The 19,525-nt window shown below is 39.6% G+C and overlaps 1 protein-coding gene across 1 annotated transcript in view; it reads right to left on the reverse strand.

Annotated features, from left to right (window-relative positions):
- The window catches only part of LOC127619495 (E3 ubiquitin-protein ligase TRIM47-like), a 149,305-nt gene that overhangs the window by 59,064 nt on the left and 70,716 nt on the right, over positions 1–19,525 (reverse strand). Inside the window, exon 4 of the mRNA XM_052092334.1 lies at positions 2,302–2,535. Within this exon, the coding sequence (XP_051948294.1) occupies positions 2,302–2,535 (234 nt within the window). The remainder of the gene's footprint in view (positions 1–2,301; positions 2,536–19,525) is intronic.

Below are 19,525 nucleotides of genomic sequence, written 5' to 3' on the forward strand. Positions count from 1 at the left end.
TACATATATATATATATATATGTGTGTGTGTGAGTGTGTGTGTGCACGTGCGTGTTGATATTATATATTGTTCATATTATTATTTATAGCACTATCATCATTAATACCATCTCTATTATTACCACTATGATTGTTAATACTTTTTCATTACTATCAATATTATTATAACTATAGTCAGCATTATCATCAATGTCATTGTATAAAGATATTTCCATAATTTAGTCAATAATTTAGTTGATTTAATACATATTGTCTAACTACTATGACAGTATTATCATATCATAATTATAACCTATTAATATATAACAATAATGTTTATTTCCTATTTTTGTTACAAACACATATCTATAAACTACAGATTTTTTTTTCTCATTTATTTGTATTTGTATGTATTGATATATAAAGGGACAGGGAAAAACAAATTGGTTTATATGCTATAATATATTTCATTTATTTTCTTTGCATGTAAATTATGCATGTAATTGGTATAGTAATTCTATTATTGTTATTGTTGATGGGGTAGTAGTGGTGGTATTACTGATAGTTATGTTAGTATAGAACAATCTATCATCCCTCCCACCTGCCTCCCTTATAAAACCCAATTCCAAAAACATTCTATTTATACACTCATAACTTGTATACTATATTAGCTGTCTGGGTCTGGGGGCTACTCTAGTACTGTGGGTGGGTGCGTTTGGCACATCTTGTCGGCATAGGCATTGCCTGTGCGAATTGTGGTTTGCCTGGCCCCTCCCTCTGCCGGCGGTCCTTTCTCTTATTTTAACTTGACTGTGTCGGAGTGCTATCTGGGTTGGATGTGGTGTCTCTGGCTGTGGAGACAAACTCTGCCTCAGTGTGATCGCTACCCAAGCACACGAGCCAGTGTCTATGACCGTCGGATCTGGAGAGATACCGGCCACATCCAGGAACTACACAGCGGCGGAAAGGCGTCTTTAAAAAGACGCAATGTATTTTGCTGATCAGCAGAAAGTACAACAAATAAAACATATTGGAAATATGTTTCACTTGATTGTACTACCGTTTAATGAGGATCTGGTCGCAACAGTTCTTGAATCAACAGTGATCCAGTGTCAGCAGTTCTCGAGTCAACAGTACACTGAACTGAGAATTGCCTCTTTTGAATGTGTCTGAAATACTGAGAACTGATGAGTGAGCTGCTGATGAGCATACCAAGGACTTGAATGAGTTGAAAAAAGTTTCTTCAATAATAAATAAAACGTTCTGGAAATATGCATTCAGCTAGTTTTATTTAACAACATTTAAATTAAAACTTGCTAAAACCTTTCAGTTGAGAGATTTATTTCATATTGAAGTTGATATGAGATGGATTATGATATTTTTTTAAAAGGGTGAGTTGATTATGACAAGTTTATTCACTTTACATGCTTTCTTTTGACATGTGACATCAACGTTTGGACAACAGTGTCAGTATTGGGTGCTTCAGATGCAAAACTTTAATGTAGGAAACTTATAAAAGATGTTATCAATAGTTTCAGTCGTACTTGATATGCAGGATCCTTGAATGAATCACTGATGAAAATAAACACCATTATTATATAACTTAATTTAATAAAATGTAATCAGCAATATGCGCTTATATATGGCTTTATTTTAATGTGTTTGAGCGTGTACACTATCAATATGACACAGTGTTGATATCATTACACAATAACCTGAAATATCTTTTTTTAACAGGTTCATGGAAAAGACTTCCCATGACTAGCAGGCCTTCAATTTGTACTCCAGAGACAGGAGAGCAGAGCGGGATCACTCGTGCTACTGAATGCGGTTTCCCTTGATATTGCGAGACAAACCACAAAACTCTTCTACTGAGATTTTTTTTTTGTGGAGGAAGTCAAACGACTAGACACCCAAACATTTTAACAATCACTAATGAGGAAGAGCTAAAACATTGACTGCATTTATATGGACACCAGAACACCGCTTATTGTGAAAAATTTGTTTATTGCAACAAAAGTGCTGCTCTTGTTAAAATTTTGTCCATGTTCGTCAAGTTATAAATAAACAGAAAATTGTATAAGAGGATTCATGAAAGAGGATTTCATTTATAAAGTATTTAAATTACTGACTGATCATTAAAAAAATAGGTTTTCAAATATGGTAATTTAAAATGGAATCTCTTTTTTTTTTTTTTTAATTTTTAATATATCATGATTTTTGGTCATATTGCCAACCCCTCGATAAGATAATTGTCAGAAAAGAGATAAGAATACAAAATGTCAGGGCTTTGTTACGTTTCAGATGATGGCATCTTTGTACCTGAAGGAAGGTGATGTGGTCATCTGAAACAGCCTGTTCTTCCAGTCGGACTCTGCGCTCCTGCAGCTGTGTTAACTTTGACTCAAGCTGGGAGACAATCCTCTGTCCTCGACCAATCACAGCCTCTTGCTTCTTCTTAATCCCGCCCACCACCTCACTGCGGATCCGATCCACAGAGTTTGTGACATCAGACAGGACTTGCTCCACCTCGGACAGCTCTGCCATAGTCTGACTCTAAGAGAAATTACACATCACACAAACTGAGCAATACTAGGAGGATAACACCATCTGTACAGATAATTAAAGTGAGAATCATTTTTACTGTGACCAACAAACAAAACGTCCAATAAATAGTGCCTGATTTGTAAATTATGTGGAGAGAGAATATTCATTCAAATGCAAGCAAAACAATTTTTTTTTGTAGAATGTAACTGAAAACCAGAACAAAGTGATTTTAAATTGTTCTGGAGGGAAACCCTTATTTTTTAAATGCTGGAAACCGGTTATTACTGGTTCATTTTGTCCTGATAATTTTTTCATGAAACTAAAGGCCAAAGGGTTTATCAAAGTATATTTTTAGAACTACACCACTTCATGTTGCCCTAAAACATTTAACATGTGCTTTGATCCTGAAGGAAACTGCTCCATCACACTTTTCTTTGCCTAACTGTCATATTCTCTGAATGAACTATGTATAATTATATATAGTTGTTAAATAGGTCTTCATTCAGAGAACGACTTATACATGCATGGCAATAAATATATTTGATTCTGCCAGGTTTTAACGCAGATCTTTAATTAAAATGTTAATTAACTGTATGTTTGTTATGATTTCTATTGTGATATATTGCAAATTTTTTGTTTATAGTATAAGTGGCTTATTTTAAGCTTGTAATCTAGACCAGATTGCTTGCTTCTCATGTGAGATCTTGCAACACTGCAATTGGTATTTTAACCACCCATTGGCCAGAGTACTTTTAAAAAAAACACACTCCTTCCTCCAATACCAAGTTTAAATCTTTCTTGCCTTTGAGTAAAGCAAAAGCTTATGCGCCACACCTCCCACCACCACCCCTGGAAAATCATCTTCCCTTTTTATCGTGGCTGCTAATGGTTACAGGGCAAGACAGAACAATAATGGGGAAAGAGTGCAACCCTGCTGGGTGCCCCTATACAGAGTAAAATAATCTGAAATTAATCAATTTGTTTGTACCACCACTACCGGATGTCTATAAAGTAACTTAATCCATCCAAAAAAAGTATTCCTAAACCCATATATTTCTAAAATCTTGAAAAGATAATACCATTCTACCATATTAAACAGCTTTCAGCATCAAGTGAGATGGCCGCAACCGGAGTTTGATCATTCTCCATTGACCACATTATATTGATGAGATGCCTTATGTTATCAGAAGAGCTGTGGCCCCAAAAAAACACCACCTGATCAATATGTATCAGAGATGTCATAACTTACTTGGTTAGCCAAAAGTTTTGACATTATTTATAGCTGGATCAGGGAAATTGAACGGTAACTCTTACACTTGCTTGGATTTTTATCTTTTTTAAGAATCAAACTGATCCGGGCTTGTGTCATGGTTGGTGGAAGCTTTCCATTCTTTAATGATTCTGTATAAGAATTAGTTAGATATTAGAGCCAGTTCTGTAGCACATGATCTAAAAAACTCAGCGGCAAAGCTATCAGGCCCTGGAGCCTTGCCTAGAGGCAAGGCCTTAATTAACTTTCCAAGCTCCTCCAAGGTTATCTCAGAATCAAGATACATTTTTTGCTCCGTCATCAGTTTAGAGAGTTCTAATGGTTCCACAAAATGTCTAATATCCTCATCAATAGATGTGGAACTATAGAGATCAAGATAGAATTCTTTAAAAGCATTAGTAATATCAATGGCCGAGGTAAATATCTTACCACCAGCAGATCTAGCTAAAAGCTTCCCTGCTTTGTTTGTATGACTGTCTTGCCCTGAATAACCAAAACTCCACCTTCCGCGACAAAACAGTATTACATCTGTATTTCAATTGGGTCAAATTCTCTGAGGCCATCAGATGACATTCTGTGCTTCATCCCTGCCTCTCTAGTTTTAATATTCCCTTCCAACTCCACGAGTTCTCGTGCTTTGGATTTGATGAATGTGGCATAATGTATGATCCGACCCCTAAGAACCACCTTAAGTGCCTCCCAAGCCACACCCACAGGGATAATTAGGACCAGTTGGACTCAAATAAACATTGATTTCAACCTTTAACATTTGTTGGAAATCAGGATTTTGAAAAAGGGAATACATTAAAGTGCCAACTATATGATTTATTTTTCTCCATATGTGGCAACACCTCTAAACTCACCAGGGTGTGATCTGAGACTAAAATGATTGTTCAGTTGGAAACAATCAACAACAGATTAAATGAGGGACATAGATAGAGAGATATAGATATATATATATATATATATATATATATATATATATATATATATATATATATATATATATATATATACACAAGATGTGTTTCTTGAAGAAACACTATATCATATTTCTTACGTTTAAGAAATAACCTTCTTATTATGTGGACCCATTCCACGTGGAGAAATTTAGAAATTCAGATTCTTGAAACCAACTCCACCGTAATCGATCGACTTATTACAGCCAGATCTTTCAGGTCTGCCACGACCTTCGCCAGCATAACAGACATGTTGGACAGTTGCTGTTGAATTTCTCCCACCACACCTTCCAAATTGAGTCACTGATCTGCAGCCTTGTCTGAAGTATCAGCTTGAGCACGTAAGTGTCTTTTAATATCTCCAGATCCCAAGGAATTCTTTGACATGCTGACTTCAAAGAACAGTTATGTAGCAGGGTGTATCGAATCTCACCAGTTTATGACATAAAAAGAATTAAAAACTAGCAAAGTGTGCAGAGCTCATCATTCACAAGTCCTACCCCGCATGGCGCCACGCGACTCTCAGAAAGAAGGATGATTTTACAGGGGTGGTGGCGGGAGGTGTGGCGCAAAAGCTTCTGTTTTATGCAGATTATATTTTATTTTTCGTCTCCGATCCTGCTAGTCTATGCCTTGCTGCCACAGAATTATTCATTCATTTTCAAATCCTCAGGATATACATTTACATTTACATTTATGCATTTGGCAGACGCTTTTATCCAAAGCGACTTACAGAGCCCTTATTACAGGGACTGATTACAGGGACAATCCCCCTGGAGCAACCTGGAGTTAAGTGCCTTGCTCAAGGACTCAATGGTTGTGGCTGTGGGGCTCGAACCAGTGTCCTACTGATTACAAGATTACCAGTTATGTGCTTAGACCACTACACCACCACCATATAGAGTTAATTGGTCTAAATTTGAAGCTTTGGCTCTGACAGAATAATGCCCAATAACGTCTTTTCAGCCAGGTGTCTTTCAGTGGCCCAAACAGGGCATTGAGTATTTGGGTATTTTATTCCCAGCAAATTTGTGTGATTTAGTTGTTAATTTTGACCCTTTAATAAAAAGGTTTTGGAGAGATGTGGGCAGGTGGGCTTCATTACATTTATCTATGACTGAGAAAGTAAATGTTATTAAAATGAATTGTATTCCAAAATGTAACTACCTGCAACAGTCACTCCCTGTAGATCTCCCCCTCTCTTATTTAAAACAATTTGATAGCATAGCGAAGTCCTTCATTTGGAATGGGAAATGTTCCAGATTACATTTCAGTAAGCAACATAGGCCAATTGACAAAGGTGGGCTAGGCCTACCCAAGATTTGTTTTATTATTATGGTCTCAGACATTTGGCTCATTGTTTGCTTCCACCCGAGAGAGCCCCTCCCTGATTTTGTATTGAACAGGAATTCTTGCTCCTATTTTGCCATTGCAAAGCCTTTCTATCAAACTAACCGGAGAAGGGGACACGTGACGTCATGCGTGAAGCAGACGCGTGAGCCACGAGCTCTGCGCACTTTCCTATTTTTTTTTATTATTTTCATGTTATAATCCGGTGAGATTTGATACACCCAGTTACATACTTGCTCTTTGAGGTAAACATGACAAAGAAGTCAGAGTTGGTCACAAGAGCGGCAGATGTTGAGAAATGGATCGATTATCTGGAATCATTGGAAATAGAATTATCTGCTAATCCGCCCATGTCCAAAACAGACTTGGAACACATTTTGGATTCCTGAGCATGAAGGCAGATATGGTGAAATTCCTTGACGAGCTCCTCCCGAGTCTGCTCGACATAACAGGCCATAAACTGGAAATTGAGCGAGCTCACAGAGTCCCGGCTCGCAGATCTGCTAAGGGAGACAGGTCAATTCTGATCAATTCTTGCCAAATTTCTGAGATCATCAGATAAAGATATCGTGTTGAGCCAGGTGAGAAGCAAAGGAAAGATTTCATGGAAGAATCACAATATTTTCTTGTTCCCAGACTTTGCGAAATCGACAAGAGAGAAACGCGATTGGTTCAAGGAATGTAAGACACTCTTACATTAATGGAAGATAGCTTTTGCACTGATGTTTCCGGCTAAATTGAGAATAAACACCAAGGATGGCAGCAAAGATTTACATGTCCAAAACTGGTACTCTCTTTCATAAATACATTGGAGTGAGTAAGCCATTTGATGTTTCTTATATTGACATCAGATATCAGAATGCAAATAAATTAAACGTAAGCAGAGTGACGTCACTCCTGAGTGCAAACAAATATGCATCAACGGGTTAATATAGCCTTCTCCAAGCCTTGCGAAAGAATTTACTTAGTTCAGTACAACATTCGATGAGGTTCCCAGAGCGCCTCCAAGGGTGCATTTACGCGATCCATAAAACGCAGCATTTTCTTACTCCAGATGTACTTCCATGTTCTCATCGCTAGCACCACTGATGCGGCGCGCCTCTGACACCTAGCGGTAGGCTCCGCACCGCTTCCCCTATTCATCAGATTATCTACCACCAGCGCAAGGCATTTCGCTAAGATCAGGTCATATAGCGAGTATTCCCATCTCATGGCATACTTCCATTTTATTATCATTCAGGCATCATCAAAGAGCAGAAATTCATTGGCATGTCTTCACAAATCATTCACTCATTGTGGTCAGACCACTACAGCAACAACTAATCAGAACCAATATGATCGACAGCGTAAATGCCGGAATTCAGCCATACATGTTTAGGCGTGCGTGTATCTGGTCTCCGGAATATGTCAGAGACAATGGTAACTTGGCACATCAGCCGTCAAATCAGCTATCAAGCACATTCGGAAGGAGATTTGCAAATATTCACAAAATATAAAGTGCGATACTGCATCTTCAGGTCGTAAAGGTGGGACATGAACAGCCGGAACTGATCCATGCTCGAATCACATTCTTGAAGATCCCGATTCATATCAACACACATTCACAAAGCAGTCTCGTGCAAGATGATTTGCACAAACATGCACACATTTTTGTATGTTTTGGGGCACACCTCCTTCAAAAACTGTCCACTGCATCTTCAGGGCCGAGAGTACATGAAGACTCTCATGTTCCTTTTACAGCCAACAACTAAACTCTCATGAAGCTGAGACATTATTCTTCTCACCGTATTTGCTCCAGCTCGAGGAATGAGAGAGAGAGAGAGCGAGAGAAGAAAAAAAACAAAAAACAAAAACACAACGAGCCACGTCTCTAGAATTCTTGACATCACACACATTCTCTAACCACGCAAGCTTCCCCCCTAAAGAAACATGACAGGATCGGGTCTATTTTCACGTCGTTCCCTGGTCAGTTTGGGTCTCCTAACGCAATCTCCAGCCCCATCAGGCCACCTTAATTTTGCCATGCTTATCATTCCTCAAGGCCACTCCGCCATTTTTTCCGCCGCCTCACACTAGCTCATTCCATAGACAGCCTCTCCTACCCACCAATCGATGATGGCTGGCGAGAATCTCCGGATGACACGCCCCTATTTCTCGGACATTGTTCCCTCCATAGGATTCAGGGGTTGCCGTCGAGGACCATAGTTCACAGGGGAATGGCCAGAATTATACTTTCTTCAATATAGCTTCCTTCAATATAGCTTCCTACGCTCCAGACGCTCTCTTCATTCCCGGGTTTTTCAACGTAGTCTCTGACCCCCTCCCTCGCTTCGCAGGAGTTCCACAGACCAGCTCGACGGGCACCCTTCGAGGTATACTGGAATCTACAATGAAGATGCTCGGCCGCTGCTCTCCCCAATCGCAATGTTGCCATTATCGTATGTCTTTACGCACGTTGCTCATCTTCCGGCAAAGATACCTCAAACAACTTTTCCTTCGCCGGAGGGTTTTCATACCAAATGTCTTTCAAATAAGGGATTGCACGCAACGTCGCCATTATCGTATGGCTCTACACACGTTGTCCCCTTTGGCAAAGATTCCTCAAACAACTTTTCCCTCACCGGAGGGTTTTCATATCAAATATTGTTTATCTTTCAACAAAGACACTGCACAGCAATGCCGGCCTAAAGCAAAGATTCTGCTCAACCAGGGGCTCTCAACTGAGTGCCCAAAATCACACTTGAGGACAAAGAGGAAATGCACAGGGATGAAATCAAACAAACTCGGAAAAAAATATATATATATATATATATATATATATATATATATATATATATATATATATATATTCCCATTGCAAAGGCTTCACACAACCACGCCAGAGGTATTGCAAATTTCATGTCAAATTCTGAAGCTTGCATCTCTTAATTCCTCCTCCAGAATGAACACCCAACACAAGACCTGGTTCGTACCAAACTGGTTCATCTCTTTTGGGGGTAGTATACTACTTTCTCTCTTTTTGGGGGTAGGCTCCTCGCCCCTGCCTCCCATGTCCGGCAGGACATGACGGTTCCGGGTACAACTCCCTCGGACTGCCGGACGGGGCCTACGCCAAAGAGAGAGACCTTACCTCCCGTTTTACATCTATCAAATAAATGGCATCTCAAACTTCACTCAAGCCTGCGTGTCTTCCCGATAGAACTAATATTACCAACATCCAACAAAATGAAAAGGAACATACCTATAATACATATATATCAAATATTTAGGTACTATAATATAATGCATTGCTAAATTAAATGTAATAAAATAATGAATACAAATTATTAAATGAAATGGTGACAAACTATCCAAAATTTCCACTTTAAATTTAATTACACCAATGGGTTCAGTTCAACTTCAGTTTGACATTTGAAAATTGGAGATTGTGTCGGATGTTAAAATCCTGATTAGAGCATACCTAATATTCAAGTTGACTGTGTTTCAAAAACGAATGATGATGATTAGTGGGCTGAGACCCCATCACAAAATGGACAAAAACAGGTACACAGTGGATGGTAACATTTGGATATGAAGAAGACTTTGTTTCACTGTTTATATTATTTATTTGTGGTTGAACTGAAAAAATGTCTCAGTTTGGTTCTTTTTAAGAAGGCTCAAGTGTGAAAACCCCAGCAGCCTTTTTGCAGTTGAACATGTGGAAAACATTACCATCATAATCGCAGTTCAAATCGCAATCTTTTTCAAAATAAATCGCAAAATGACTTTGTCCAAATCGTGCAGTCCTAATATATATATATATATATATATACCCAGATAATTTGAAAATTAAACATTTGACTTGCTTGAAATAAAAAGTAAAATAATACCAACAAATGTGCATTTCCTCTGCAACAATTTTTTTTTCTCTTGCTTTGTCTTTTTCATATTTCAAAATAAAAATGTAAGTGGGTTTATATGTATGGTATGTGGGCTTAATAGGGTCACATCCTCTAAATCATTCGTAAAACTGTTCTGACGACAATTTGAAAGTTGTCCTATTTTCAAAATGTTACTTGGTACAAACTAAGAGCTGGACAATTATTTCAAATTATTTATAAATAGTTTATAGTATTTAACTGTAAATACATTTGTATTAACTCTTAACTGTATTAATTTGTTTCCAAAACACATTAAAATACCTTATAGATTTACACAGCCAAGAAACTTTTAACAATTATTAAATGGCAATTCTGATAATTTATCCTAAAACTAACCATTATACATTAACCCACATTTCTTTTATAAAAGGTCAATCTTTTAAAACTTTTAAAACTGTACACACATCAGCACTCAAATCAATTGTAATTATTTTTCAAAACTAATCAGTTTCTCAGATTTTTCCCAAAGTTTTATGTGTCGAGTTAATAAGAATTTATCTGGACATGCGCCAGAAAAGGTTTTCAAAAATTTGGAAACATTTTAAAATATGTCTTGATTTTCTGTTTACAATTATTTCAAATTTTCCTTTGTTCCATAAAGAAAAAAAAATCATTAACATAAAAAAAAAAATCTTGTGTGGCCTCAATGAAATCAGTTTTTTTATGGGAATTACCCTGTGACTGTTGTGGAAGTGAGTAATTTTTTTGTGTGTGCTTAAAGTAAGGTGAGTAAATGATGAGATAATTAAGTTGGCTTGTGAAAGCCAACTTACTGAAATCCTATTTAAACTTATTATTATTATTATTATTATTATATATTAAGTTGGCTTGTGAGAGCCAACTTACTGAAATTCTATTTAAACTTGTTATTAGTGGTGCTTGCAAAGCATCACTATTGTAATCTCACATACTTATTATTTTTTATTTTTATATCTCCATGTACTAAAACTTCGGCACCTAACTCGTCCCGCACCGTTTGGCGTAGACCCACGAATGAGGTGTCAAATCGAACGACCTATTGATGACACGTGTGCTATGACTTTTATAAGCGATCGGGTACGGTATTTGCCCCAGGGGCAAAAAAGCAGCCGAAAAATCCCATAGACTTAACATTGCGACAAACTTTGACGCGTCACAGCTCCGATCGAGGATTTCACAGAAACGTGTGATTTGCCACATTTGAAGAGGCTGGCAGGCTCTGTAAGAGCATACCTCAATATGGGGTAAAAGTTGCACCCCTGGGGGGCAGGAGCTGCCCAAAAATGCCCCAATTGACTTATAATGGTGTAGGACGGCCCATGAAATGAAATGGCATAGAGATTTTGTATTGAACATAGCTCTGGATCACAGTGTCATAGAGACGAGGGGGCGGGCTCATTTTACTCAGACAACCAATCAGTCTCTCAGGATCATTGTTAAGCTATCAAGCCACGCCCTAGCAACCATTTAGAGCACCTTAGCAACAAGTCCCATAGACTACTATTGAAACAGGGATATCTCCGGATAGAAGTGTCATACAAACACAAGGGTGGTCTCTGTTTGACTCGGGGCAGCAAACAGCCAATCATGAATCACCTCAACACTTCCTAGCCCCTCCCTAGCAACCATTGTCGAGCACCTTAGCAACCAAAATCCATAGAGGGATATCTTCCATTCTGAATGTCAAAGAAGCATGGGAGTTGGTTTATATCATTCATACTGACAAGCAGCCTTTGGAATTTCACGATTGGCAGCTGCCAAGCCACTCCCTAGCAACTACACATAGTACCCTAGCAACCGAGTAACAAATCACATATTTCTGCACCAGAAAATCGTACAAACTTCTGGGTTGATATATTTCAACCAGGATGGCAAGGAGACTTCATTAGTATCACTATGGAAACTTCCTAGCAACCAGATGGGGTTACCCTAGCAACCCAGTAACAAATCACATATCTCTGCACCAGAAAACAGTACAGACTTCCGGGTTGACTTATTTCACTCAGGATGGAAAGGAGCCATGTATTGTATTACCTTGCTAACTGCATAGCAACCACATGGGCTTACCCTAGCAACCTAGTAACAAATCACATATTTCTGCACCAGAAAATCCTACAGACTTCTGGGTTGATTTATTTATGACCATAATTTTTGTTCTTTTCAAGCATGCTATTTGACGAGTTTTGCCACGGCAAGCACCACTCACATTTTCTTCAGGAAATGTACCTATCTAGTTAGTGGTGCTTGCAAAGCATCACTATTGTAATCTCACATACTTATTATTTTTATTTTTATTTTTATTTTTATTTTTATTTTATATCTCTTAACAAAACTCGGCACCTAACTCGTCCCGCACCGTTTGGCGTAGACCCACGAATGAGGTGTCAAATCGAACGGCCTATTGAGGACACGTGTGCTATGACTTTTATAAGCTGATCGGAGTACGGTATTTGCCCCAGGGGCAAAAAGCGGCCGAAAAATCACATAGACTTAACATTGAGACAAACTTTGACGCGTCACAGCTCCAAGCGAGGATTTCAGTAGAAACGTGTGATTTGCCACATTTGAAGAGGCTGGCAGGCTCTGTAAGAGCATACCTCAATATGGGGTAAAAGTTGCACCCCTGGGGGCAGGAGCTGCCCAAAAATGCCCCAATTGACTTATAATGGTGTAGGACGGCCCATGAAATGAAAAGGCATAGGAATTTGTATTGAACATAGCTCTGGATCACAGTGTCATAGAGACGAGGGGTGGGCTCATTTTACTCAGACGACCAATCAGTCTCTCAGGATCATTGTGAAGCTATCAAGCCACGCCCTAGCAACCATTAAGAGCACCTTAGCAACAACTCCCATAGACTTCTATTGAAACATATCAAAGGGATATCTCCGGATAGAAGTGTCATAGAAACACAAGGGTGGTCTCGTTTGACTCGGGACAGCAAACAGCCAATCATGCATCAAATCAACACTTCCTAGCCCCTCCCTAGCAACCATTGTCGAGCACCTTAACAACCAAAATCCATAGAGGGATATCTTCCATTCTGAATGTCACAGAGGCATGGGAGTTGGTTTATATCATTCATACTGACAAGCAGCCTTTGGAGATTCATGATTGGCAGCTGCCAAGCCACTCCCTAGCAACTAAACAGAGTACCCTAGCAACCGCTTAGCAGTAACTATATCTCTGCACCAGAAAATCAGGGAGACTTCTGGGTTGATTTATTTCAATCAGGATGGCAAGGACACTTGATTAGTATCACTATGGTAACTGCCTAGCAACCAGATGGGGTTACCCTAGCAACCGAGTAACAAATCACATATCTCTGCAGCAGAAAAACATAGAGACTTCCGGGTTGACTTATTTCAATCAGGATGGAAAGGACACTTCATTAGTATCACTATGGTAACTGCCTAGCAACCAGATGGGCTTACCCTAGCAACCGAGTAACAAATCACATATCTCTGCATCACAACAACATAGAGACTTCCGGGTTGACTTATTTCAATCAGGCTGGCAAGGACACTTGATTAGTATCACTATGGTAACTGCCTAGCAACCAGATGGGGTTACCCTAGCAACCGAGTAACAAATCACATATCTCTGCACCACAAAATAGTACAGACCTCAGGGTTGATTTATTTCATTCAGGATGGCAAGGACACTTTATTACTATCACTATGGTAACTGCCTAGCAACCAGATGGGGTTACCCTAGCAACCAAGTAACAAATCACATATCTCTGCACCACAAAATATCACAGACCTCTGGGTTGATTTATTTCACTCAGGATGGCAAGGACACTTGATTACTATCACTATGGTAACTGCCTAGCAACCAGATGGGGTTACCCTAGCAACCGAGTAACAAATCACATATCTCTGCACTAGAAAACAGTAGAGACTTCCGGGTTGACTTATTTTTCTCAGGATGGCAAGGAGACTTCATTAGTATCACTATGGTAACTGCCTAGCAACCATATGGGGTTACCCTAGCAACCAAGTAACAAATCACATATCTCTGCATCAGAAAAACGTAGATACTTCTGGGTTGGTTTATTTCAATCAGGATGGCAAAGACACTTGATTATGATCACTATGGTAACTGCCTAGCAACAAGGAGGGGTTACCCTAGCAACCGAGTAACAAATCACATATCTCTGCACCAGAAAATTGAAGAGAATTCTGGGTTGATTTATTTTAATCAGGATGGCCAGGAGACTTGATTAGTATCACTATGGTAACTGCCTAGAAACCAGATGGGGTTAACCTAGCAACCGAGTAACAAATCACATATCTTTCCACCAGAAATTTGTAGAGATTTCGGGTTGACTTATTTCACTCAGGATGGCAAGGAGACTTCATTACTATCACTATGGTAACTGCCTAGCAACCACATGGGGTTACCCTAGCAACCAAGTAACAAATCACATATCTCTGCATCAGAAAAGCGTACAGACTTCTGGGTTGGTTTATTTCACTCAGGATGGCAAGGAGACCTGATTACTATCACTATGGTAACTGCCTAGCAACCAGATGGGGTTACCCTAGCAACCGAGTAACAAATCACATATCTCTGCACTACAAAACAGTAGAGACTTCCGGGTTGACTTATTTTACTCAGGATGGCAAGGACACTTCATTAGTATCACTATGGTAACTGCCTAGCAACCATATGGGGTTACCCTAGCAACCAAGTCACAAATCACATATCTCTGCATCAGAAACACGTAGATACTTCTGGGTTGGTTTATTTCAATCAGGATGGCAAAGACACTTGATTATGATCACTATGGTAACTGCCTAGCAACAAGGAGGGGTTACCCTAGCAACCGAGTAACAAATCACATATCTCTGCACCAGAAAATTGAAGAGAATTCTGGGTTGATTTATTTTAATCAGGATGGCCAGGAGACTTGATTAGTATCACTATGGTAACTGCCTAGCAACCAGATGGGCTTACCCTAGCAACCGAGTAACAAATCACATATCTCTGCATCACAAAAACATAGAGACTTCGGGTTGACTTATTTCAATCAGGATGGCAAGGACACTTGATTAGTATCACTATGGTAACTGCCTAGCAACCAGATGGGGTTACCCTAGCAACCGAGTAACAAATCACATATCTCTGCATCACAAAAACATAGAGACTTCCGGGTTGACTTATTTCAATCAGGATGACAAGGAGACTTCATTAGTATCACTATGGTAACTTCCTAGCAACCACATGGGCTTACCCTAGCAACCGAGTAACAAATCACATATCTCTGCATCAGAAAACGTAGAGACTTCCGGGTTGACTTATTTCACTCAGGATGGCAAGCACACTTGATTAGTATCACTATGGTAACTGCCTAGAAACCAGATGGGGTTACCTTAGCAACCGAGTAACAAATCACATATCTCTGCACCAGAAAATAGTACAGACCTCTGGGTTGATTTATTTCACTCAGGATGGCAAGGACACTTGATTACTATCACTATGGTAACTGCCTAGCAAACAGATGGTGTTACCCTAGCAACCGAGTAACAAATCACATATCTCTGCACCACAAAATAGTACAGACCTCTGGGTTGATTTATTTCATTCAGGATGGCAAGGACACTTTATTACTATCACTATGGTAACTGCCTAGCAACCAGATGGGGTTACCCTAGCAACCAAGTAACAAATCACATATCTCTGCACCAGAAAATATCACAGACCTCTGGGTTGATTTATTTCACTCAGGATGGCAAGGACACTTGATTACTATCACTATGGTAACTGCCTAGCAACCAGATGGGGTTACCCTAGCAACCGAGTAACAAATCACATATCTCTGCACTAGAAAACAGTAGAGACTTCCGGGTTGACTTATTTTACTCAGGATGGCAAGGAGACTTCATTAGTATCACTATGGTAACTGCCTAGCAACCATATGGGGTTACCCTAGCAACCAAGTCACAAATCACATATCTCTGCATCAGAAAAGCGTAGATACTTCTGGGTTGGTTTATTTCAATCAGGATGGCAAAGACACTTGATTATGATCACTATGGTAACTGCCTAGCAACAAGGAGGGGTTACCCTAGCAACCGAGTAACAAATCACATATTTCTGCACCAGAACATTATACAGACTTCTGGGTTGATTTATTTATGACCACAATTTCTGTTCTTTTCAAGCAGGCTATTTGACGAGTTTTGCCACGGCAAGCACCACTCACATTTTCTTCAGGAAATGTACCCATCTAGTTTTTATTTTTATATCTCCGTACAAAACTTCGGCACCTAACTCGTCCCGCACCGTTTGGCGTAGACCCACGAATGAGGTGTCAAATCGAACGGCCTATTGAGGACACGTGTGCTATGACTTTTATAAGCTTATCGGGTACGGTATTTGCCCCAGGGGCAAAAAAGCAGCCGAAAAATCCCATAGACTTAACATTGCGTCAAACTTTGACGCATCACAGCTCCGAGCGAGGATTTCGCAGAAACGTGTGTTTTGCTACATTTGAAGAGGCTGGCAGGCTCTGTAAGATTTATTGAACATAGCTCTGGATCACAGTGTCATAGAGACAAGGGGGCAGGCTCATTTTACTCAGACGACCAATCAGTCAATCAGGATCATTGTGAAGCTATCAAGCCACGCCCTAGCAACAATTTAAAGCACCTTAGCAACAAGTCCCATAGACTTCTAATGAAACACATCAAAGGAATATCTCCGGATAGAAGTGTCATAGAAACACAAGGGTGGTCTCGTTTGACTCGGGGCAGCAAACAGCCAATCATGAATCACCTCAACACTTCCTAGCCCCTCCCTAGCAACCATTGTCGAGCACCTTAGCAACCAAAATCCATAGAGGGATATCTTCCATTCTGAATGTCACAGAGGCATGGGAGTTGGTTTATATCATTCATACTGACAAGCAGCCTTTGGAGATTCATGATTGGCAGCTGCCAAGCCACTCCCTAACAACTAAACACAGTACCCTAGCAACCGAGTAACAAATCACATATTTCTGCACCAGAAAATCCTACAGACTTCTGGGTTGATTTATTTCAACCAGGATGGCAAGGACACTTCATTAGTATCACTATGGGAACTCAAGTCAAGTCAAGTCAAGTGGTTTTTATTGTCGTTTCAACCATATACAGTTAGTACAGTACACAGCAAAACGAGACAACGTTCCTCCAGGACCATGGTGCTACATAAAAACAACAAAGGACCAACATAGGACCACATGAGACTACACAACGGAATAAAATACCTATATAAACTACCTATATATACCTATATAAAGTGCACGTGCAAACATGTGCAAAAAGTACAGGACAGTACAACAAATTACTGACAATGAACAGGACAATAGACAGTGCAGCGCCGACCAGTACTCAGTAGTGCAAAAAGATGACAGTTTCTAAAAATGTAAACATAACATACTATAAGATAGTGTTCTATGCACATAGCAGTTATTGAGGTAGCAGACAGTTATAAAGTGACAGTTATTAAAGTGCAACTCAGGACACGTGTGTGTCAAACCAGTCTCTGAGTATTGAGAAGTCTGATGGCTTGGGGGAAGAAGCTGTTACACAGTCTGGCCGTGAGGGCCCGAATGCTTCGGAACTGCCTAGCAACCAGATGGGGTTACCCTAGCAACCCACTAACAAATCACATATCTCTGCATAACAAAAACGTAGAGACTTCCGGGTTGACTTATTTCAATCAGGATGGCAAAGAGACTTGATTAGTATCACTATGGTAACTGCCTAGTAACCAGATGGGGTTACCCTAGCAACCGAGTAACTAATCACATATCTCTGCATCAGAAAAACATAGAGGCTTCCGGGTTGACTTATTTCAATCAGCATGGCAAGGACACTTGATTAGTATCACTATGGTAACTGCCTAGCAACCAGATGGGGTTACCCTAGCAACCAAGTAACAAATCACATATCTCTGCATCAGAAAAACGTAGAGATTTCTGGGTTGGTTTATTTCACTCAGGATGGCAAGGAGACTTCATAAGTATCACTATGGTAACTGCCTAGCAACCACATGGGGTTACCCTAGCAATCGAGTAACAAATCACATATCTCTGCATCAGAAAAACATAGGGATTTCTGGGTTGGTTTATTTCAATCAGGATGGCAAAGACACTTGATTATAATCACTATGGTAACTGCCTAGCAACCAGATGGGGTTACCCTAGCAACCAAATAACAAATCACATATCTCTGCACCAGAAAATCAGAGAGACTTCTGGGTTGATTTATTTCAATCAGGATGGCAAGGACACTTGATAAGTATCACTATGGTAACTGCCTAGCAACCACATGGGGTTACCCTAGCAACAGAGTAAAAAATCACATATCTCTGCATCAGAAAAACGTAGAGACTTCCGGGTTGACTTATTTCAATCAGGATGGCAAGGAGACTTGATTAGTATCACTATGGTAACTGCCTAGCAACCAGATGGGGTTACCCTAGCAACCGAGTAACAAATCAATATCTCTGCATCAGAAAAGCGTAGAGACTTCGGGTTGACTTATTTCAATCAGGATGGCAAGGAGACTTGATTAGTATCACTATGGTAACTGCCTAGCAACCAGATGGGGTTACCCTAGCAACCGAGTAACAAATCACATATCTCTGCATCAGAAAAACAGAGACTTCCGGGTTGACTTATTTCAATCAGGATGGCAAGGTGACTTGATTAGTATCACTATGGTAACTGCCTAGCAACCAGATGGGGTTACCCTAGCAACCGAGTAACAAATCACATATCTCTGCACCAGAAAATAGTACAGAGTTCTGGGTTGATTTATTCCAATCAGGATGGAAAGGACACTTCATAAGTATCACTACGGTAACTGCCTATCAACCACATGGGGTTACCCTAGCAACCGAGTAACAAATCACATATCTCTGCATCGGAAAAACGTAGAGACTTCGGGTTGACTTATTTCACTCAGGATGGAAAGGAGCCACGTATTGTATTACCTTGGTAACTGCATAGCAACCACACGGGCTTACCCTAGCAACCGAGTAACAAATCACATATTTCTGCACCAGAAAATCATACAGAATTCTGGGTTGATTTATTTACTGACCATGATTTTTGTTCTTTTCGAAGTTACAGCATGCTGTTTGACTGAGTTTTGCCACGGCAAGCACCACTCACATTTTCTTCAGGAAATGTACCCATCTAGTTAAGTTGGCTTGTGAGAGCCAACTTACTGAAATCCTATTTAAACTTATTATTATTATTATTATTATTATTATTAGTGGTGCTTGCAAAGCATCACTATTGTAATCTCACATACTTATTATTTTTATTAGTGGTGCTTGCAAAGCATCACTATTGTAATCTCACATACTTATTATTTTTATTTTTATTTTTATTTTTATTAGTGGTGCTTGCAAAGCATCACTATTGTAATCTCACATACTTATTTTTATTTTTCTTCTTTTTATTATTATTCTATCTCCTTACAAAACTTCGCACCTAACTCGTCCCTCACCGTTTGGCGTAG

Source organism: Xyrauchen texanus, chromosome 26, assembly GCF_025860055.1.
Source record: "Xyrauchen texanus isolate HMW12.3.18 chromosome 26, RBS_HiC_50CHRs, whole genome shotgun sequence".
Taxonomy (NCBI): Eukaryota; Metazoa; Chordata; class Actinopteri; order Cypriniformes; family Catostomidae; genus Xyrauchen; species Xyrauchen texanus.